The following is a 25,306-nucleotide window of genomic DNA, read 5'->3' on the forward strand; positions in this document are numbered from 1 at the left end:
TAGTTCTTCCTTGAATTTAATTATGTTAAATTCAAGGAAGTTCCTAGGGAATTTGGCACCTCTTTAAAATTTTCTTGATATGTGTATGTAAGTTTCAGGTGCCCCTTGAACATTGGCACCCAGGGGCAAAGGTTGATGACGTAAAGCAGATATCTTTTAAGGGCACAAAAGGTGATGTTGTTGTACACATTGACACTAATGATATTAAGAGTGGGGGGAGACCAGCAGAATTACTTAACAAGTACAGATCACTGTTGAAAAAAAGCCATGAATTAGGGTTGAATTTGAAAGTGTCTGCAATTCTGACCAGACACGATAGGAGGGAGCATATGATGAGAACCTTGTTGATCAATTCGGCCCTGGAGAGATTGTGCAAGGCTCAAGGGACAGAATTTTTCTCAGCCTAGTCTGTGCTTATTAACAGGAGAGACTGCTTTTACAGGGATGGGATACACTTAAATAGAAAGGGTGTGAGAATATTTGCTGATGCTATAAAGGCAGTGTTAGGTGGGTTGGAAAACTGCTAGCTTGGGGGGAATACACAGACTAATAGATTAACAGTAGCCACTGGCAGAGGTGAAAGTGATTCTTGCACTGCTTCTATTGGAATGAGCAGCAGCCTGTAAAACAAGATGAGGGTATTTCAGAGACTGCTGGGAGTCATTGTGGTACAAGTAAACACATGGGTTGTGTTAGGGTAGCTAAAAAGAGAAGGAACAGGTGCATGTACACCAATGCTAGGAGTTTGGTAAATAAATTTGATGTGTTGCTCAAAACATCAAAGGCAGATATTGTTGGGATATCAGAGACATGGTGTCACACAGATATAAGGAATGCAGAACCGGAATTTGGGGAGTACAACGTATATAGGAAGGGAGGAAAGGTTATGGTATTAATTAAACAAAATCCAAGGAAGTGCAGCCAGTCAACATTGCTGGACAGTGTTTTTTTTTTGTAGTTGTTGGCACATCAGCTTCTGTGGCCATAATGCACCTCCCAAGGTTTTTGCAATACTTTGATCCAAGCCAGAGGCAGGATTCGAACCCACGACCTTTGGGTGGCCAGGCATGCACTTTACCCACCCGGCTGGCACTGGACAGTGCAGTGTCAAGTCAGTTTGGTGTGACAAGCACTGGGAGATCAAAATTGAGAGTAGAAGTGTTATAGGCATAATGACTCTGATGAGTATAGTAAAAAAAAAAAACTGTACAGGGAAATAGTGGGCCAGTAAATTAAGTCTTATAATGGGGGATTTTAATTTCCCAGATATTGACTGGAATTTGTGGGTTGGTCACTCATACACTAGCAAGGCTTTTGTTGATTTTATTGGATGATTGTTTTCTACATCAGCATGTTCAGGAGGCAACTAGAGGGAGTAATACTCTTGATCTGATTGTCAGTTGTGATTCTTAATGCATTAAGAATCTGCAGATAAAGGAACCACTAGGTGGCAGTGATCAGTGTGCTGAAGTTGGATTTACTCAGAGGTAACTACCATCATGGGTAAAGGGAAGAATTTTTACTTTCATAAAGGTGACTACAGAGGTCTGAGACCGTATTTAAATTCTATAGGGTGGGACAAACTGATGTTACCAACAGCAAATTAAAAATGGGAAGCATTCAAAGAATTAATCTTGGAAGCTACCTAGGCTTTGCATACCAACTAAGAAATATTGTTCAAGGTTTAGGCCTAAATGGATGTCAGATGAACTAATGAGACATGTGGCAGAAAAGAAAAAATGCATGGGATATATAAATTAATGAGTGACATCAAATGAGGAAATAAAATATAAAAAAGTTGAGTGAATATTATATTGAAGCAAAGTGAAAATTATATTAGTTAATCAATAACTGATTGATAAAAAGTTAGCTTTTACATTTCATTTATCCCAATAAAGGAAGATTTAAAAATCCAATGCATTGTAAATACAGTGCATACATTAATGTGTATCAACTAGCATTTGATTAAATTGAACAAATTTTGGGTCATATCTTGTTACAGGCATGAAAGTAACTTTACTTTAGATTTTGAGGTGCTAAGCATAGAAAATGCTGATTGGCTCTTGTTTTAAAAGTTTTTTTATATAAGGTTAATATTTAAAAAAGGTTTTTTTTTTATTTATATGGCAGTGAGATGTAGCTACCTTTAAAAAACACAGGACCTTTGCCTTTCACTTGTATTCAGCTTCCCTTTTCACCATCCAACAATAATCAGCTAACAATGTCTTGATAGAAGTTCTCACCATGTTTGTCGCTGATGGCACCACAGTTTGGAGAGAAGAAATCCAAGTGCGAATGCACCTTCCACAAGCTGCCTGTAGTTTCTGGCTTTACCATTTCCTACAAAACCACTTCAAACAGGTTTCAACGCTGATTTCTCACTAAGGACACTAACTTTTCTTTGAAAAGTTGCCTTATTTGTAGACCAATGAAAATGCCTGCCTTAATCTTCTCTGTACTAAGTCTTGGGAATTTCTCTTGTATGTATGTGAATGCAGGACTGTTCACTTTCAGAGCCTTCACAATTTTTCATGAGCCCTAGTTTGAGGTGGAGTCTAAACTATTTGGATCTACCAGAGGTTCAAATGCTATGTTCTTCATTCCAGATGTTAATGATTTTTGTTGTGGCCAACTCCTCTTCTTGTAGTGCATATCCTTTGCACAACTATCCCACTCACAGAAAATGGAACAATACTTAGAGAACTCTTTTGTAGTCCTAATAAAATGACAATTCCCTTTAAATAACAACATATTTGCCACTGATACTTCATAGTGTATACCTATGAGGATGTTCTCCATGTTTGCATATGTTTCTTTTTTGTGGATGGCATATGCAAGAGGTATTGAAGGCAGCATATTTCCATTGTGTAATAAGTCTTAAGGCTAACCATAGAAGATACTATAAATAGTTGCCATTCTTCGGGAACATGCCTTATTCATTGCTGTCATTAGATCATCAACACCCTTACAAACAGCGAGTTCATCTTCTGTTTGATAGAATTTATCAGTCTTTATTTAGAGTAGGAAATGTCACTTTCACAGAATGATCTCGAAGATTCCACTGTCGTAGCCTCAACGCCAAAAGCTCTGCCTTATTCTTTGGCAATTTGAGATCCCTGATGAAGTCAATAAGCTCACTTTCTGTAATCTTACGTGGTTCAGAAGGATAAAGGCTAGGACAAAATGGTGAAGCCCTCTATGTAGACGGCTGCTGTACTTCATGTATATCAAGTTGATGTTCAGTGTCTTCTCAGAGTGTACAGAAAAACAGTTGGGTGGTTCAGGAATAGGTAGTACTTCACCACGAGGCACAGGACAAATTGCAGATGGTATAATTGGGTAGTGGTACTGAAACTGCAGTGTTGCCAAGAGCTGTAGTTGATAACTTAGAGCAACTCAGTAATATGAGACCCCAACCATAATTTGAAAACAAGAGCCAATCGACAAATTTTAATGCGATTTTTGTTCAGCAGCATAAAATTAGGTATTTTCATTTGTAACATTTTACATGTTGACCAGTGTTATGTAATGATTATAGATTTAATTTTTCTTCAAAAAAGTAGCATCAAAGCTGATGCTGTTATTATAGTGCATTAGCATCTAATATCATATTGCACTGACTACCAAAGTGATTTAAATCCATTCATTCAAAGTTAAGTCACCTGAATCTCAACTAAAATTATAGAGAAACTCAGCAGCAATTCTCATAGAAGATGAGAAACATTAATTCAGCAGTTTTGGAATATTATAGTAGAGCAAGTTGTGCAGGAAAAATAAGTAAACAATTACCCTAATCCAGTTTCCAAACTGTGTGCTGCAGTGCCCCAGGATATTTTAAATTTGAGGGAAACATTTGAGGGATACTCTACATCTGTCAGACACCTGTTTGGACCCAACTACTTAATAAATAGAACTATTAAGTAGTTCTTTTGAACTAAGGGCTCAGTGAAGAAAAAAAATAAAATACCGGCACCCCTGTATAACATGGTACTTCTACAACACTATTGATAAATTGCAGCAATCCTAGCACATGGTTTGAGAATTGCAGAACACTATTTTTGAGCTTTTGTACTGGGGAACCCTTCTATTATGTTAGATAAATTTTCAGTGTTTCCATTCCTTTTTGTGAATCCTGTTGACTAGTTATCACCTTCATGGTATTTTTCTAAAGCACATTTCTGGAGGTCACTCCCATAAAACAATTTGCAGTTTCCAGGTCTTTTCTGTTGGTGCAATCAATTATAAACAGGTAGTAAACGATTTTCTTGCATTTGCTATAGTACCAACAGCTGGCATTCTGTGGGTTTTCACATTGTGGTGAAATCCATTTCCCCTTCCATGAAATATTCAATCATAAAAAACAATCAGAAACTCATTACTCCATATCTCACTTGTGTGTATCATGTTTGTTGCAACTTGTGCATGCCATGTGCTTTGTTATTAATTGCTTATTTTTACTGTTTTAAATTTTACAAAAAAAAAAAACAGTGAACAGAAATAAATTAGTATGTAAATATTATAGTACATATTAATTAAACTATATATGTAAGTGTAAATTTATTTTTTTTTTGCTAACTGGAAAATATTCTTCCACGTATCGTTTAAAGTGTGGGGGGGTCCACTGCATTTTGTTGGGAGATCCCTGGGTCAGGTTCTGTGATATTGAACTTGTGCTTGTTTGAGACCAGAAATTGACTTCAAAGAGTGCAGTTTGACTTTTAAAGAGAGCAGAAGGTACACAAAATCTAGATGCGCTTAGCAGCTATGAAGAGGAAGAAAATTAAATGAACGTACATTATCTCACATACAAGTATTACAGTTTGTAAGGCAAGATGTTTGTTCAGTTATTATTATTTAATTTAATACTATTATAAAAATAGAGTTAAAATATTAAGTTACTACTACTATAAAAATTAATTTTCCAATAGTTACAAAAAAGTATTTTTGTTAGTTTCTGTAACTTAACACCCTTTTTGTACTGGTTTTTAGTCCCGTATAAACTGGTTTCACATTACACAAGATTTTGTAGGAACCAAACTACCATGTTATACAATGGTTACCTGTACTTAGACACTAAGGGTGCCGTAAACTGAGAAAGTTTGGGAACCTCTGCCCTATTCTACAGGCAGATAATAGTAGTTCAACTAAAAAATTAAATTTTTTTAAAGAAAAATTGTTGATAAATTGTGAAAATTTCACTTCATAAATTATTACATAAGAATTTAATTTCTTTTTGTATCTTAAGATTGGATCAAACTATCTGAAGATCCAGTGACAATTTATAATTCAAAAGCAGACTATTTAAAACTATTTTTTAAAGATGATCATCAGCAGTTAATTTCTAGTCTGTTTTGAAGTTTGTAAGTTGGGTTAGATTATAATAAAGGCAGCTTATGTCTTGTAAAACTAGACATTCTGAAGATCATTGAATCATGGGATTAATAAAACTGGAGTTTTCACCCGGATTCTTTTGGTCATAGACATTTTGAAAAATGTCTTTGTGTAGTGAGGAGTCGCTAGTCTTTCATGCAGTGCAATACTGAGAGAGTTGGTAAATAGTTTAATTCAATTGTGTCGTGGACCAGTTTCACCAGATGTGGCATTTATTTTTAGCAACTTATGTCACAAGTGATTTTGAATGAAGTCCAAAATGTAACATTTTTTATAAAAAATTCATTTGCATATCACCAAAGTAATAAATCATGTAAACAATTGATTTCATCAATAATAAAATAAATAAAAGTATAGATCTTAATCTCATAGATTATGTTTAAATCTTACATGGATTTGAAATTAAATTCAAATTTAATTGGGTTTTTGATAATAAAAACACAGTACAGATTTGTTTAAAACTATTTATTACATATCAAACAAGGTATAGCAAGAGTTAATGTCTAAGGGAAGAAAAATACAATTTTAGGAATTAACAAGGGTGGGTGTGGGGAATAATAACCCTGAAATACTGTACAGATGAAGTCAAATGATGAGCTTGGTCAGAAGAGTGGAATGTTTCTTCAAATGGTAGTATTAGTTTGGCAGTTAAGTGCAGACCTACATTCACTTTACTATTTTAAAAGGCACTTGAATAGTTAAAAAATATACACTATCGTTCAAGTTATATATAAAAATTAATAATGGAACAAGATTTTTCGGACAAAACCTGTTGACTGAGTTAACATGTATCCTTGTTTCCAGAATTTAACATACCAACAAGGCTATAATTCAACAAACCAGAGTACTATGCATGACGATAGCAGGAATCCTTCATTGCACATTTGAGCAACAATTATGTGGACTTTTTTCATATTTTCAAACAGAATATAAAACACTTAAGTAACAATATGATAATACAGGATATGTTTATAATACACAAAAATGAAAACTAAATCTTAAAATTTGTGGTAAATAACTTCATAGACTAATATAACAGAAGCAATTAGAAAAAAAAAAATCATCTGAAAACATTAAATATCTTAAATTTATAAACAAACAAAAAAATAAAACAAGATAAAAAATTGGTCTGAAACTGGTAAACCTTTGTTAACAATAAAGATAATTAAAAGGCAGGGGAGAGAGAAGAAAAAAAAATGTTCCCACCACTTCACAACCATATGAGTTTAACAAACTAAGAGTAAACATGTTTATCATTAACAAGGTATTTTAATAAGTAGCATTTTTGAGATAAACAAGAACTGTTATATTGTTTTCTTAAATAAAAAAACAAACAAACTTGCATATGAAATTAATGAGTTGGGGGGTACACCATGAATTAGTAATCAAGGGCAAATAAAATATTTTAAATATCTGGTACTATCATTCAGGAAAACCCCATCCTTCAAGTGACTAATTTTTTCAGTCCATCTGCTACTATACAGCCATTGTACAAAGAATCAAATGTTCATCGTGACATGTCAGACCTAGTACAATTCTGGTGATATTTCTGCTGAGCAGATGATTATGATATGATAATTAAAGCTGGTTGGTTTTGACCTGGGAAAGGAATTAATGTAGTTATACAATTCCATCCACTGAATAGTTAATATTCAACTGATAATGAGCTAGTTATTGTCATTCATCACTTGACTTTGCTTTTGACCTCATGATGATGCCATTTCCATTTTCATGATGTTTATGTACTCCATTTGTAACAATGCCATTTGTCTTTCCATTCAGTGCAATACCATTACACAGTTGACCATTGGCAGTGCTTTCTTTTCTTGCTTTCTTGACCCTGTTGTAAGTGTTTTTGTAGAAATCTGCAAATAGGAACCAGAACAGTACGGCATGAAATCCAATCCACCACATGAATCCACGTGGATAATTGCAGTCCACAAACAGCAGTTGGAAGGAATGAACAAAAATAGCAATGAACTGAACCTGGTTGGGAGAAAGAATACTAGTGAGCTTATAATTAAATCTTCACCTTTAAATATAGTAAAAATATTTCTATAGGTAAACTATTCAATTTTAGGGTAATGTTTTAGTCAGCAATCAGTTGAAACAAAAGTAACAACTTTATGACATGGAGAGAAACTAGCTTAAATTTATAAAGAGTGATGTTATAAGGAAAGTAATACTCATTTCTAATGAGAAATGGAGTACTGTTATTTAGTGTTTCCAATGAGAATCTTATTGCTGTGTGTGCCACTAATGGTTTAAAAAACTCTAAAAATTATTAGATAGGAAAAAAAAAAAGCAGGAATATCAAAATTCACTGGTAACTGTCATTTGCAGCATGTAGTTTATTTGGGGGGGGGGGGGTAATAGCATATCAGCTGAGGAATATCAAAATTCACTGGTAACTGTCATTTGCAGCATGTAGTTTATTTGGGGGGAGAGTAATAGCATATCAGCTGAGGTTACTTTGTGTAACATGTACTTGCAAGCTCTCAAAGACTGGTGCTGGTTGTCCACAAGGGCTCAGTTGCTGAGGGGGGGGGAGGATCTAGTTTTTCCCCATATTAGTTTAATAGCATGTGCACCACCTGTATGAGAGAGAGGTACTAGTTACTTGGGGGAACAGCCACATTTCCATGCTAGCTACATAAACACTGCATAAATTGTAAGTTGTCTATATGCAGCATATATTCACTGGAAACAGCTAGGACAAGGCTGTTTTCTTCCATTTTAAATCATAAGGATAAGATCAGAATTGTATGAGGGTACAAGATTTTAGTCATTCTCCATGAGGCTTTACAACTAAACTTGTCAAATTTCCCTTGTGAACTATGCTAACAGGAAACCCAAAGGAATTCTGAGAACACTGTAAATATTAGTAAGGTTTGAATTGTGTTTGGTATTTTCATATAAGACATTACTGATTATGCTGTAAGCTGTACCAGCAATGAAATAGCTGTCTAATTTATTCTCTTACTGTTGCATGCATTTTGCCATCTGATATATGGTATATATAATTACTACTGCAGGAGTATAATTGGTACATGTACAAAAGAAAGCTTATGCTAACATAAGGAGAAGAGGATAAGTATAGTAATAGTACCTCAATTTCCCTCTAAATACTCCAATAGATCTTGAGGCATAAAATTTAGGGTTAGAAAGTAAAAAGCAAAGAAAATAGCTTTTTATAATGGTACTTGGGATATACTGGGAGTGTAACTGCCCAACCCTTTAATAAGGGATCCTGGTATAACTACAAGGGGTTAAAGGATTGTATATAATAGACCAAAAACTGGATTATAATAATAAAGGATTGGGCAGTTACACTCCCAGTATATCCCAAGTACCATTATAAAAACCTATTTGCTATTCCTACATTTGGTAATAGTTAGGCTATTACCAAATGTAGGAATATTTCTATACATGTAGAAAATAAACACCACAACTGAAATGAAAATTATGGTTGGCACTCTTTCTGTATTAAAGCTATCTTTCAGGCTAACTGTTATCTTGCCTGTTTGCTGTTAAATTAAAAAAAAAAAAAGTTTAACATAGATCGCCTCTGTTTATAATTTGGACCTAGTTAAACAAGACATAACAATCAGAAACAGATAGCTTTGCTAATTATTGGTGTGATATATTGAACGGCATTAGCCCTATGAAAAAGTATCCAAATTCAATGTATCCAATTATCAATAATTAGCTACATAATCATTATTTTATTCTATATTTTTATTTTATTACTAATTATGTTTATTTATAGGGTATAGCAATGTAAACCAACACAGGCTATATTAGTCTATAGGTTCTTTTGGCTTTATGGCCCACTTAGTACTTTTATGCCAATGTTTTAATACCCTGAGTAACTCTATATAGTATCAATTATACTCCTACAGTAGTTAGATTACAAACTGATGTAATGTTATATGCTACAACTTATGGCATTAAGCTGATCTGATATACATATACACACTTTCTGAAAGTGATAAAGCCCAAGAAACCTATAGGAAAACAGAAATCCAAAGAAGAAAAAATTAGTCAAGAAACACTTGTCATGATGAACCGAAGACAACAAATGAAAAGCAAGAAAAACACTGACAGGGAGAAAATTGAGTATACTGAGTTATGCAAAGCCATTAGAAAGAGACTCAGAGAGGACATAAGAAGATTTAACACAAGAAAAGTAGAACAAGCATTAAGGGAAAACAAAAGATTTAAATCAGCAGCCATGAGCAGTAATACAGAAAGACAAATGATACTGAAACCGAAGAATAGCAATGGTGTACTTATAAACAGCAGAGAAGGCATAATTCAAATAGCAGAAGACTACTATAGAGAATTATACAAGGAGCGAGGGAATGATACCAGCAGTGGGGAAGATGGATTGTAAAGTAGCAACACATATGACATACCTGATATTCTTCCTGATGAGGTAGAACATGCATTGAAGAAAATGAAGAATCGGAAAGCCCCGGGAGAAGATGAAGTAGTAGTAGCATGTGATGCAAGAAATCAAATGTATGAGCTTATGCAGCATCAGCCAAAAAAAAAAACAAAAAAACACACACCATTCCCTCCAAATGCCTGTCCAGTTCCTCCTTAAATTTATTCAACCTATCAACTTCCACAACAACAGATGGAAGTTTGTTCCAGCAATTAACCACCCACTGGCTAAAGGAAAATTTCTGCACATCTATTCTACATCTGTCTTTTCTTAATTTGAATTTATGCCCCCTTAGATTTGTAATCTGAACAAGTGGAAGGATCCCATCAGAATTCAGCGTGCTCAACCCATTCAAGGCCTTATATACCTCAATCAGATCACCGCACAGGTGCCTAGTCTCCAGCCACTGCAATTTGCAGAACTTAAGCCTCTCTTGGTAAGAGGATTCCTTCATTCCCCTCACCAATCTTGTTGCCCTTCTCTGTACATGCTCAAGTAAATCTACATCCTTCCTAAAATGAGGCCCCCAGACCTGTACGCAGTATTCAAGCCGTGGCCTGACCATTGCCTTATACAGAGGGATAATCACCTTTTCCCTGCTAGCAAAATTCCTATATATCATTGACAAAACCCCATGACCTGCCCTGGCAGCCTGTCTGCATTGCTCAGAAAACTTCATATCTGCCTGCACAATTACTCCCAGGTCTTTTTCATTTTCTACCACCTTAAGTGTAGTACCACACAGTTGGTACTTTTCTCTGGGGTTACTTCTACCCATATGTAGTACTTTGCATGTTAAAAACATGCAACGTAACTCTACAGTAACTTTGCTAAGTTACAGAGTTGTTAAAATTGGGAGGAAGAGACATAACAAAAACTGGCAAGGCTTTTCACAAAGTGCATTAGAAAAGGTGTGATGCCTAAGCAGTGGAATAATGCAATCATAGTTTTGCTGAATAAGAAAGGAGATAAATCAGAAATTGGAAATTATAGACCAATTAGCTTGTTCTCCCACATCTACAAGTTGTTCACAAGGGTCATTACTAACAGATTAGAAAGAATACTTGATGAGAATCAACCGAAAGAGCAAGCAGGCTTTAGGACAGGATTCTCAACTATGGATCACCTTCATGTAATATCACAGCTAATGGAGAAAGCAAATGAATATAAAACACTATTATGCCTGGCATTTGTGGATTATGAAAAGGCATTTGACTCCATACAGCATAAGGCAATGTTTCAGGCACTGGAAAGACAAGGCATAGATACCCCATATATGATTTTGAAGAAAATATGAGTGCTACCTCCTTTATTAGACTAGACAAAGACAGTAGCAAATTTAAAATCAAGAAAGGAGTTCTACAAGGAGAGACAATATCTCCAAAGCTGTTTATTGCTGCCCTTGAGGAAGCTTTCAGAAGATTAGACTGGTCACAGAAAGGAGTCAATGTGAACGGAGAGTACCCAAACCATTTACGATTTGCAGATGACATTGTGGTTATAAGCCACGATCCCAAAGAATTAGAGGAAAATCTTAATCAGTTATGCACAGTTAGTAAGGATTTTGGACTAAAGATGAATATGGCTAAAACAAAAGTAACGATGAACAAGTATGCTACGGAAAGGGAAATAAGGATTGAAGGAGCAGTAATTGAAAAGGTGGAGTCATACTTATCTGGGACAAGTTATTAGCTGTAATAATGATAAATGGCTGGAAGTCAAGAGAAGAATAAATTCTGGATGGATAGCATTCAAGAAATATAGTCACATACTGAAGAGCGATATCCCAGTTTGTCTGAAACGTAAAATAATGAATCAATGTATACTCCCCACCATGACTTATGGAAGTGAAACTTGGGCCCTCACCAAAAGAATGGAAGAGAAGCTGAGAACTACACAGCAAAGAATGGAACAAATTATATTGGGAATCAAACTGTTAGATAAGAGAAACACATGGATTAGGCAGCAAACTCAAGTAAAGGACATTCTTATCAAAACTAAAGAACTAAAATGGTCTTGGCAGGACACATAGCTCGAAGACATGACAGATGGACAAAGAAAATAACAGAATGGTACCCAAGAGGAGCTAGAAGAAAACCTGGAAGACAAAGGTGGAGATGGATAGATGAAATTCATGAGTTTTTGGGTAGTAAGTGGATGGCAAGTGCTCAAAACAGAAGGAACTGGAAAGTTGCTGGAGAGGCCTTCATCCTGCAGTGGATTGAAAATGGCTGATGATGATGATGATATACATTTATTCTTATATTTCATAATAGATGGCACTTTTTTTTCATTTAGAGTGCAGGCTTTTAACCAACTTGCTAAGGCCAGGCCTGATTCATAGCATTCTATAGTTGGTACTGTGCTAAAGGTTTTTTTTTTTAATGACTGGAAATACTGATGTCATCTAGGTAGATAACTTAGACTGTAGGTGATTAGCTGGGGTAGTTATGGGAGAGGGTTAAAAATGTGTATTTGCCCAGAAGTGGTTGATAATATATATATATATATATTTTTTTTTTTTTGTTTGATACCTTAATCTCTATAGAAACCAGTGATCTTGGTTTGATTTGACATTTTTCCTTTGCAGCACCAAATGAAGTGAAATCTCAATGGATAAAGTGGAATACAGAACAGTTATTCAATTCATCTTTCTGCAAGGAAAAATACTGAAAATTATCCACAAACAAATCCTTGCACCACCTTTGTTTAAGTATAGGAGTTTTACTTTTGTTACAGCATTATCTTTATTTAAGAACTATTGTGTGGGATGGAAACAAATTTTGTATTATCAAAACATCACTTATTTCATAGTTACAGTATGTGACTTTGAAAATAATTCTTAAAATTAAAATGTGGAAGAACCTTGGTGCATGAAGAAATCAAGATGCCCAGTAACTGCTGTAACAGGAAGTTTTGCAAAAATTGAGGTATTAATCCTAGATGATCACCATTAGTAGCATAAAAAAAAACTAGCTATATGTAGAGCTCCAATTTATTATAGGGTCTGGAGAATATCATCCAACAGTTGCATATGAGTAAAGTGTTGGCTAGATGGGTTCCCAGACTTCTGATCCCTTACCAGAAGGAAAGAGCACAATATGCACATTAAATGTGCAATGTGCCAGGAAAAGCAAGGTTCTTTCCCCCCACTTATACTCACCATGAATGAAACAGATCTATCACTATGATCTCAAAATTACACAAATGTCAAAACAATGAAAGCATGTAGAACACCCCTGCCCAAAGGTGCAACCAAGTGGTGGCAAAGTGATGCTGTCAGTTTTTTTTGGGATCAGCAAGGTGTAATACTGACATGTTGCCTTCAAGAGGGCTGTACTGTGATGGCAAAGTATTATTCTAGCTTTCTCAAAGCTGTGTGCTACTATAAAAGAAAACAAGACAGGGAAAGCTGTCAAAAGTTGTGCCTGCTCCACAATAATGCCCCTGAACATTCCTGGCATGCATAGTGGGGTGTGCCCACAAATGTGGGCTTGAAATATTGCCACATGTTTATTCCCCTGACCTCTCACCCTCCAATTTCTTCCTCTTTCTGGCCTGAAGTCCCTGCTTTGTGGCAAACACTTTGCTGCTGCCTAGTCATTGTTTGAAGGACAGTCAGAGGATTGCCATAAAACTGGACTGCAGAAGTGTATTGAGAGGTGACAAAAGTGTGTAATTTTTCTGGTGACTATGTTGAAGAAGTAATACATGGTCTTATTTCAACTTTCTAACACAACTGTTTCTGGGTGGATATAAACCTTTTTAAATTTAGCAATATTATACTTCACAGTAATACTATGAAGTTAGTTTTAACAAAACTTTACCACAAGTTTTAAATCAGATTTACTGGTAAGTCAGGACAAACTTTAATTTTTAACCTAGTCCATCCCAATATCTGATAATATATTATCATATAATTCTAATATCTGAATTCCTTATTAATTCTCTCACAGAGCCTTGATTTGGGTTCTGCAGGCATATTAAGTATAAAGATAAGAATTCTTTTTAAAGTCTCATACTGTAACTAAGAAATAAGCAATGTTTTGATAATACAAAGTTTGTTTCCAGCTCACATGATATTTATCAAATAAAGATCATGCTTTAACAAAAGTAAAAAACTCTTATACTTGAACAAAGGTGGTGCAAGGATTTTTGGCAGCATCATAGGATACCCTAAGAGTTTAGGGAAACTACTAGTTAGGGGTGAAAAGGGTAATTTAGATCTGCATTTATCTGATGATATGGATCAAAGTAATGTTTGCACTCACCTCATGAATTAGTTTTCGCTGCCACAACAGCCAATGTTCATAAGATGTTCTGAGGGTAACAATTTTTCCTTAAGATATAAACCTAAATAACTTCAAGGGGTGTGTCAGGGTAGTAAACTATAGAAGATTACTTAGTTGCAACTGTGTCTACAGTAATGCCAATAAAATGGCTGAATTTGGGATCAGTCATTAACAAAACTTAACAGAAACTTGGTGATGAGTTCCACTATGGTATACATAATATATTTAGGAAGATACAAGGGGTGGGGTCATGCTTCTTACCAAAAGCAGCCAAGTGCAAAAAGATTTTCCCAAGCCTGAAGTTACATCTGCCAGCATAGAATGCTGTGTGTTGAGAGTTAGTAAGAAGCAAAGGAACAATGAGATTGGAAGTAATCTACAGACCAGTATGACAAGTCTTTACATGGAGATGTAAAAGCATGCATGAATGTCTTATTATGGGTGACTTTAATCTGTCCAAGACTGATTGAAATAAGTGGGAGAGAAACTCACAATGGGAAAACCTTTTAAATATACTAGATTATTATTTACACCAGCATGTTAGAGAAAGTACTAGGGGCAAGAATATTCTTAACCTCATCATTACTAACAAATCAGATACAGGGCTTAAAGTACAGGAACCATTGTCAGGAAGTGATCATGCAATCGTAAGCTGGAAGATAAAGAAAGCTGTTAAAAAGGTAAAGACATTGGTTTTAACTTCAGAAGAGGAGACTTTGACAGTTTAAGGCACTACGTGGTATCTGCAAACTGCCAAGGGATGGCAAATACATTTGAATTGTGGAATACTTTTAAGGCAAAAATCACAGAAGAAATGAATGCATACATACCTTTAAGAAAATACTGCAGGAGGATGACACTGAAATGGATAAGTGCAGAGATGGCTGGTCAAATTGAGCAGAAAAAGATAGCATGGGACAGTTAGAGCAATAAAAAGTACTGAAGCCTACAAGTAGAAGTTGATCTGTAATAGTACCACAAATTCACAAGTTGCCCTCACAGGTAGTTAAGGCTGATAGTTTGAATAAATTCAAATGTCAACTGAATACCTACCTGTGTGAGGAGAGAAGCATATAATTTGTTTTCTCATCTACTTGGTTGAGATTTTTTTTTTTTCTCTCTATGCAGCAAAAGTCTGGACTTCCTTGCACTATTATGGCAAATACCATTACTGGATTAAGGGAGGCAGCAAAGGAGGTATATCATGTACAATAATCTCATGTCAACCACGGTTTGAAATAAGATAGTTTGTATTTGAATATACAAATTTCACAATCAGCTTTGTTTTCACATATACACAATGAAACCTAATCTCTTTAAGCAAAAGAGACTAATCTCTGCTCCTGACCCCTGTAGATAAAGGTGGGCAGGGGGAATGACTAATAAGTATCCACATCACTTCATACATGTGCAAAGTCAGGATCTCAGAATTTTTTTTATGTTGTACCCTCTTGGTGACCAGAACTGTACATACAGTTCTGGCCCACAGACATCATTTGCTCTGTAGATTTTTACTTTTGATTGATTTAGTTTTTCCCATGCATATTTGACTTGTTTTGTTAAGAAATTCTGTAAGAATTGTTTAAGAAATGTTAGTTAGTTTATAACAAACATTTTGCCCTTTATTATGGCCTCTAAAGGTTGAATAAATGCTGAAGGTGAATATACAAAAAGAGGACATGAAAGTAAAGTTATGAGAATTCATTACAAGGACAGGCAAGACAAACAATTTAATAATTTAAAGATATTATGATGTGGTTACAAAGGAACTGGATGCAAAAAATAATTTTGATATCATATTTGGATTTCAGGAAAGCTTTTGACACTGTTGCACATGGAAGACTATTGTACAAATTGGAGCAGAATGGTATTAAGGGCAAGTTGCTACAGTGGATAAAAGGATGGTTAAGTGGGAGAAGACAGAGGGTGGTAATCAATGGGTGCTGCTCTTCTTGGACTAATGTTATTAGTGGAGTCCTACAGGACTCAGTGTTAGGTCCACTGTTGTTTTGTATATTTATCAATGATATTGATGAAGGTATATCAGGCTTAGTGTCAAAGTTTGCAGATGATACAAAGATTGGCAGGGTTGTTAATGACAGTAATGGCAGTGTGCTACTGCAACAGGATCTAGATAATTTGGGCAGATGGACTAAGTGGCAACTGAAGTTTAACCTTGACAAATGCAAAGTACTGCATATGGGTAGAAGTAACCCCAGAGAAACATACCAACTGTTTGGTACTACACTTAAGGTGGTAGAAAATGAAAGACCTGGGAGTAATTGTGCAGTCAGATATGAAGTTTTCTGAGCAATGCAGACAGGCTGCCAGGGCAGGTCATGGGGTTTTGTCAATGATATATAGGAATTTTGCTAACAGGGAGAAGGAGGTGATTGTCCCTCTGTATAAGGCAATGGTCAGGACACGCCTTGAGTACAGGTCTGGAGGCCTCATTTTAGGAAGGATGTAGATTTACTTGAGCATGTACAGAGAAGGGCAACAAGATTAGTGAGGGGAATGAAGAGAGGCTTAAGTTCTGCAAATTGCAGTGGCTGGAGACTAGGCACCTGCATGGTGATCTGATTGAGGTGTATTAGGCCTTGAATGTGTTGAGCAAGCTGAATTCTGATGGGAACCTTCCACTTGTTCAGATTATGAACCTAAGGGGGCATAAATTCAAATTAAGAAAAGACAGATGTAGAATAGATCTGCAGAAATTTGCCTTTAGCCAGCGGGTGGTTAATTGCTAGAACAAACTTCTATCTGTTGTTGGGGAAGTTGATAGGTTGAATAAATTTAAGGAGGAACTGGACAGGCATTTGGAGGGAATGGTGTGATTTTTTTTTTGGCTGATGCTACATAAGCTTATACACTTGCTTTCTTGCATCACATGCCACTACTACTACAACTTTGAATGTTAAAAAAAGGTAGTTGGCACCAGATACAAGTATCTCATACTGCAACTCTGGAGTTTATGTATGAGGGCTGTTTGATTAAGTTTCTAGCTTCTCAGAGGGGAGATTTATTTTTGGGCATATATTTTTTTGAAAAAATAAAAAAAATAAGTTTAGTTAGTTTACATTTCTTATGCAAAAAATGAATTTTAGCCAGCTGTTATGAGAATATAACAGCTGGCTAAAGTTCATTATTTATGTATTTTTGAAATCTAGAATTTCAATTTGGAATAACAATAACATTGGAAACTATACAGAATGTAACCTGAATATAGGTTGCACCAAATAACTTTTAGCACCGAATAACTTGCAATAAGCTAACAAGAACAGAGAAACTCTGAACATCACATATACATAATGAGACAAATAAAGTTCTTTCCACTTTTAAAAATTAACTCAAACTAATGCAGACTAACTCAAACTGTCTACTGCAGTTGGGCGACATGATCTTGGAGGCAAGGGATATGATCTTAAGTTTAAGTTATTAATTCTTTAAAATTAAAGAGGACTTTGCAAAACCCCGTACAAAATTATAAATTCAAGATGGGTTACTTTTGACCTGGACATCAGGTTAAATAATAATGATGGTAACGTCATCTTCAGTAATATACTAACTGAAATAGCTGACAAGGAAGAAATTAAACTATCAACAACGCAAATAACAAAAATGACATGACTATTTATGGAACTGCCTATTATACTACTGATGAAAGAAAGAATTTATTCTTTGAGAAGAATAAAAAATGATCAGCTAGCAAAATAATACCTAGACTAAATTAAGACATTTTGGTAAGATTACTGCTTAGCAATTAAGAATTAAAAATAACTCTGCTTGTACTTTTTTTTGTACAACCTTTGTGTCAATAAGGAATACTTCAATGTTTAGATATTGGAAAAAATTTAGTCAAATTTGTAAAAAAAAACCTTGACTTATATGGTAAAGTATATAACTCTAAATGAAATAAGATTTCTTTATTGAAAGAATTTCTCTTTTTTGGAATTTCAGTTAGCCAGTCACCTGCTGACCTATGGCTTTTAGGTTGTCAACTACACCCAACATGGAATCACTCAAAATTTGATATTTCAGCATGAATGGGTTTTCTGGAAGTTTCCTCTGAATTAATAAATATAACAGAAAAATCAAAATAATGATAATAAATATGTAAAGTTTATTTCATTTACGTTCTGAAATTAACTCAGAAAACATTTCCTATATTATTAAATTATAGACCTGGTTAATGAACGTTTGTATCCTGGGATCTTTTCTGAGCACTACCACAATGAAAAGGGGCAAAGAACATAAAATTACATTTTGTGTATTGCAAGAGACTTATTTTGTACTAATAAATAAACATGATTATTTAAATTCAATTTGTTTATAAACTAATTTATTGCAGAAAGCTGCCCTCCAAACTGAAGGCAACTTCCATTTTTGATGATGTGCATTCACATGTTAGAATTGAAAACTTATAAAAAAAAAAAGACAGTATTGCAATCAGTTTATACATATTAAACAATATGAAATAAAAACAAGAACATCTTAATAGGTACAAGACCACATAAGTAGAATATAATACTGATTTGAAAAAAGGATTTTTTTTGACAAGAGTACATTAAACAGAAAACTGTTTACAGGTCGACCATCACTAATCCGGCAGCATTGGGACCTGTGGAGTGCTGCATCACTGGTGGTTATTTTAGCACATACAGTTTACCCAACAGCTAACCACCTCCTCCTACCACATTGACTGCCAAGCTAGTTTTAAGGGGGGGGGGGACTTCCCCAGGGGCCAAGAAATATTTAGCAAATAATTTGCTTAGTAATTCTAAAATAAATATTGTTATGTCAGTGTTGTCGTTTTTTTGCTTAAAATATAAAAAAAAAAAAAGTTGCATATGTGTCCAACGTGGCCACATGTTGGTTACTTTATTTCTTGAGAAGCCATGTCGGCCACGTACGTGTGACGCTATTACGGCATACATATGAAGGTAGTTTGTGATTAGTTTATTGCATGCACGGCAAGCGCTGCAATAAAACTAATTACAATAAAATAAACTCAAACATTGCAATAAGTTTGTCAGTATTGTTAGAGATTTTGTGAAAATCAAGTTTGCTGAAGCAGTGTATTATCCATCATATTGTGTTGTGTTTTTCTGCAAGTTTGTACAAGTGTTGTAAAAAAACAAACAAAAAACTAAAAAGGAATGGCTAAAAGAAAATTACTAAAATGAGAGGAACTGAAAGAAATTGCTGGAATTTACAATTAAGGAGAGTTAAACTTCTCAGACACACTACTGTTGAGTTTTTTCAGAAGTTCAACTTTCTGTTATGGACAATGTATGGTGTTTGTGCTTTACACCACCAGAGGCACTTCCTTTATGCATTGGAACCATGGCTGGGGCTAAATGTGAGCAAGTTATAATAATAAATGCAGAAAAACAAGTGGGAATGGCTTGCCAGTGTTTACAAGTTTGCACCAACAGCTGATGCTGCAACCAACACCACCAAAACAGTAGCGGCAGGTCGGTGCACCAACCCAGGAAATTTGAAATTACGTTTGCAGAAATTATGTAAAATTAGTGGTGAAACCAGATTAGTGATGGTAGACGTGTATAACAACACTGATTATTTTTAATATATTATAAGTAATCTGTGCATAACAAATTCAATTTTGTTTTAACACAAAATTGTTGAATATGAAACTTTTCACCAAACAAAGGAATCCCTTTTTAACATGGCTGAATTCTGTATTGTACTCAAAGCAGAGCCTTAATCTTTCTACCTGAGGGGTAGGATCTCTTCTTCTCCACTGCTTCTTTCCCAAAGAAAAGAGCTTCTACAATGAATCAGAATGCACTTGTTAGTCAAACTGTTCTCAGAGTGAATAGAATTTCACTGCACTTCTTCTAGGGAAGTCTGTATAGGATTTGTGAAATTACTTTGAAATGAGCACATGCTTATCAACTGGCAAGTGCCATTCCAATTCTTGACTGTATAGGCACATTTGGTTTGTTATACATTTTCCCATGTATAAAAACTGCTGCAATTGGAATGGGGGGGGGGGGGAATTCTCCAACTGTGATCATGAGCTTGAAGCAAACAAGCAGTGATAACTACAAAGTGAAGAGAACCTACTACTGACATTGGGCATGCAATGAATCTTCCTGATGTGACTGCAATATCAGGTGTGCATTGGGGGGAACAAAATGCTTTAATAAGTGTAACACCAAGTGTTAAAAAAGTACATCGTATAAATGCCATTGTGGAACCAAATATACCTTTAGTGTTTCACAAAAAGAAAGCTAGAAGTTTATATGAAGAAGCAAGTATGTACAGTGTGCAGTAACTTGCATAATATTAAAATAATTGGTGTAAAGGCAGCTGCTGAAACTGCACATAATTTTCCCAAAATTAATTGAAGGTGGCTATAGGTTCAAATTTGGGGCTCAGCCCATATCAAGTACATCCACCAGGTTGATGGTGGAATGACCTCTAGATACAGAGGTTAGCTGCAAAGTAAGTGGATAAATCCCAGCAAATAAAGCAGAAGTGAACAAGGAGTGGCAATGTTAATAGGATATAGTGGGAGGGACAACCTCAAGAAATGCTATAAGAATCCAAGAACTGCATTGTGACATTGCGAGTAAAGCTGCCATAAAATAAGCTTAATCCCCAAGCCGAGGGAAGCAGTTCAGTTTGTAGATATTCAGGCGGAACCAAGAAGTGCTGGAACAGCTAAAATTTCAGATAATCACAGGCAGATATGGAGTCTCTCCAAATCTGGCTATGATTCTGTGATGTGAAAGGCAATGGGAAACCATCACATTACTTTTTCCAAGAAAATTAGCATTGTGAAAATATATTACACTACCATGGACAGCTAAATTTACAAATATGGAAGTGTTGAGATCAGTCAACAGAGTAAGGAAATTGCTATCTGTAATCAAGAAATGAAACTTTTTTGGTCACATGAGACATCAAAGAAGAATGTGCAGTGCCACAAATCATTCTGATTGGAAGAATTAATTGTGAGAGGAAGAAGAATATTGTGCCTGGATAATTTGAAGGAATAGACAGGCAAAAATGTAGAACAATTATTTCACGATGATTAAACAGATGCTGATCACCAACTTATGATGGTTCAAAACAAAGTTATAAATATTGAGGAAACTTTATATTGGAAGAAAACATTTAGTAAAAAGACATTTCAGGAGACAATGCTTCTGAATTCAAAGTAGCCAAAGACCATTTGCACTTGTCTATTTGGAAGCAATACAGATGGATTTTAAATAAACAGCCTCCTTTTGACAGGGAGGATTTCATTTTTCAAATTAAAAATGATCACTGTTAAAAGAAGCTGGCTTTAAAGAACTCATTCAGTTATAAAGGCTATGAAAGTGTACAAATTCTACTAAAGGTTTCTGCCTTTTGCTTTATGTTAATCAAAATCATCTGTTACATGGTTTCCATTTAAATCTGACTAATGATTTTGCAGAACACTTTAGGAACTTGTTAAGTGAAGATCACTTGTATTAGGCTGTATTTTCACCCGTGTTTCTTTTTTTTTTAAATCAACATTACATTTTATATAGATGCCATTATTGTGAATTTGTCATTTATGTTTAGACTAATTAAAACAGTACAGCTGTTAAGTTTTTTGAACACACACACAAAAGCATAAGTAGAGATGCTGTATGCAACAATTCCTTAAAAGAAAGGCAAGATGAGATTTTAATGACTTTGGATGTGGTTTTTTTTTTTTTAGCCATTTGAACCTTTATAAAAAAAAAAGGTTATTTTTTAGCTCATTAAAGTTTCCTGCAATCCAAAACTCATTTCAAATTTCATTGATGCAAGAGGCCAACCAAGGCTGATAAGACTTGTGCATAGTATCAGGAAGGCTAGTATTCAGTCAAACAACTGAATACCATAGTTGTAACCAAATTTTATTGTAATAATAGGAGATAGCCCTACTAACAATCTGCTACAGGTACAACAATTTGGTTAAATATACTGAATAAATAAAGAGGTATTTCAGAATGCACAACCCTTTGCACCTGTTATAAATGAGGTATTGTAACCAATGACTGAATTGGGTTCACTCCTATCAGCAAAAAAACAAGATGATTACAGTGGGCTCAGAAACACTAACTCTGGAGGATTGGAAAAATATTGCTGTCTTACAAATTCCACTTTCTCATTCATGCTGATAAGAGGACCAGAATATGGTGAAAATAGCACAAGTCTATGGACTCTTACTGACAAGGTATCAACAATACAGACTGGCAATTATTATTAGCCATATTATGGTGCAAGGAAGCCTGAAGCTTATGCTGTCTTTCTGTGCAACATTGATGGCATAGGTTATTTGACTGTTTGCAACTAGGCACACTTGTGTGCTGCAGTGTATCCATCTGCAAATAGGTTCTTCCAACAGGAAAATATGCCATATTACAAGGCCCAACATGTACAGAACTGTTACGGGAACATGGGTAAATTCAATTCAACCTACTGTGATGGCCTTCCCTAATCAATAGATAATTCCATATTAGCACTTTTGGGATGAGGTAACAAATGGGGGAGCACTGGATGGTTCCAGATTTATTTTGAAAGAGTAGATCTGCAACCATCCAAGAAGAAATTTTACTATTGTAATACAGCTTTATTACAAAGCCTGACAAGGAATCTAATATTAAGGATATTAATACCAAGTCCGTGCATCTCAAAAGTTTATATCAATAACTTATATTATTAATTAACAATTAGATATTTCTACAAAGAAAAGTTAATAGAATCTTACCATTTGGAATGCAGTCATATATTTTTTCCACCAAAGATATTTATACATACTTGGACCAATAGCTGCAAGTCCATAATAGAAGTACATAATAACATGAACCAAACTATTGATAAAGGCAAAGAATGTGCTATGGCCACCTGAAAAAAAAAAGTTAAATTAATTTAACAGAAGATAAAATTAAAGTAAATATAAGGAATGCTATGCGGCAAGACAAATGCCATTGTAAAAACACAATTAAGCAAAACACACACACAGCACCTCCATAGCCAGGAGCAGCAGTGCTTAGCACACGCTTCTTGATTAGACCGGGGTTCGAGCCCGTGACCACCATATGGAAAGGTCAAGAAATGACCACCGCATATCCCCGGAGCAATATGGCCTTAGTTGCTAATGCTACACACAAGTTATAATTTTAATATTTTTCATCTTATGCATTTTACACAAATTCTTTGTTCACTCAATTTTGTGAACAACTCTTCCTGTGTTCAGCCCATTCTGGATAACTCATTATCAAGGGCTAACACATTTTATACACTTAATTTAGGTAGAGCCATCCATTTCCATCATACAAAGGAAAGGAGAGAGGCTTCAATTTTAAGAGAGACTATAGCCATATTAAGTGTCTTCAGCTTTATTAAATAGAGCCAATTCCATGCTGTCTGACATGAGCACATTAAGGAAAATATTCTAGAGATTAATACACCCATTCCAATGCAGTGCTGCAAAAGAGCCAAAATAAATTTGGAGAGCTTAAAGGTTTCAGTAAAAGAACAGTTTCTAGTTCTTTCGTTTAAACTTTTTTTTTTATGGATATTAAGCACATTTGTAACAAAACTACTGATGGGCTAAGATAAGTAAAAGCTGGGAATAAATCAGTTTCAGAGAACTAAGAGCAGGAGTTTTATTGCTATGTGAATATATATAATAAAGAAAAGCAAGGTCACATAGATCCCTTAACTCTGCAGTATCCATGCTATGCTTGTGAGGTATAACTCAAAAATAGCAAGCCCACATTAGTTGTTGGCTGAAGATTAAAATCTAATTTGTTCCGGAGAGTTAAGTGTAAGTGTACCAGCATCACCATTATCATTCTACTTTTAACGTTTGCTGCCTCAACGTGCAACTGCATTCAAAATGCAGTTGTGCTCAACAGTCATTCTTAAGTGGTCAACCAATGAGTTGCCAGTAACAGCACATGAAATTAACAACTACTTAGTACTGGCACACTAACTGAATGCTTGACATCAAGTGTTTATAGACTTGGCACACAGTTTTGTTCATTTTTTTTTTTTTTGCTTGTGTTGTTATTAGTTTATGTACGTAAACTAATATAAAATTTATTTTTCTGATTTACAGCTCAGCAAAAAAGTGTTCATGTTTAACATGAATTCTGAACCTTTTAATTTTCAACCATTATGTAATGAATTTTTGGAATGCTGGGGATAAAAAAAAAATTTTCTGACTGATGCCGTATAAGTTTGCTTTATTGCATTATATGCCTCTACTAATGCTAATATGAAGCTTCAATTGCTTTTTTATTGAGAGAAATATGAATCAATATTATGTTTTTAATTCTTGCGATTTACATATAGCATTTGTACCTCTCCTCAATAGTAAAAAAAAAAAAAAAAAACAATAATTAAGCTGCTATTTGTGAGCAGCTTTCTGTAAATGACAAAGCTGCTCACGCCTTTGTCATTTACAGAAATGCTATGAATCTGGATTCATGCAGAGAATACTTTTTTAAAAAAAATTGAAGACATCAGTTTTTAGCACAAACCCCTAAGGGTTGATGAACCACCAAATGGGAACTGCTGCACTAAACTAAAGAGGGCCACCATATCTAACAGGTGCTATGAAAATAGCCCTTAAACAAAATAAATTGCTTACGTAAGTAAGTTTTAGATTATTGTAGACTATTCCTACCATTAAGTTTACATAATAATTGCTATAAGAGACTTTATACCAAATTTCATATGATATAAGTAAAGTTTTATATCTAAACTCATGACCATTCTTTCAACAGAAGACAAATTTAAATAATTAAACTTAAATGGCATTACATGGAATTAAATTAAATTAAATGGAATTACTACTATGCAGGTTTATGAGTAAATAAACTGGTATCTCCTGTGGCACAGTTAGATTTTCCATAGTTGAGTTATAAATTGTGCAGTCAGATATGATGTTTTCTGAGCAGTGCAGACAGGCTGCTAGGGCGGATCATGGGGTTTTGTCAATGATATATAGGAATTTTGCTAGCAGGGAAAAGGAGGTGATTGTCCCTCTGTATAAGGCAATGGTCAGGCCATGCCTTGAGTACTGCGTACAGGTCTAGAGGCCTCATTTTAGGAAGGATGTAGATTTGCTTGAGCGTGTACAGAGAAGAGCAACACGATTGGTGAGGGGAATGAAGGG

The 25,306-nt window shown here is 35.0% G+C and overlaps 1 protein-coding gene across 1 annotated transcript in view; it reads right to left on the reverse strand.

Moving 5' to 3' along the window:
- Positions 1 to 5,841: 5,841 nt before the first annotated feature.
- Positions 5,842 to 25,306, reverse strand: part of LOC150087319 (very long chain fatty acid elongase AAEL008004-like) — a 131,726-nt gene continuing 112,261 nt past the window's right edge. The window contains exons 6-7 of the mRNA XM_090371123.1: positions 22,889 to 23,025; positions 5,842 to 7,377 (exon numbers count right to left, since the gene is read on the reverse strand). Coding sequence (XP_090227249.1) covers positions 7,069 to 7,377; positions 22,889 to 23,025 — 446 coding nt within the window. The 3' untranslated portion in view covers positions 5,842 to 7,068. The remainder of the gene's footprint in view (positions 7,378 to 22,888; positions 23,026 to 25,306) is intronic.

Source organism: Mastigoproctus giganteus, chromosome 4 (genome assembly GCF_048544385.1).
Source record: "Mastigoproctus giganteus isolate SK-2022 chromosome 4, ASM4854438v1, whole genome shotgun sequence".
NCBI classification, from domain to species: domain Eukaryota; kingdom Metazoa; phylum Arthropoda; class Arachnida; order Uropygi; family Thelyphonidae; genus Mastigoproctus; species Mastigoproctus giganteus.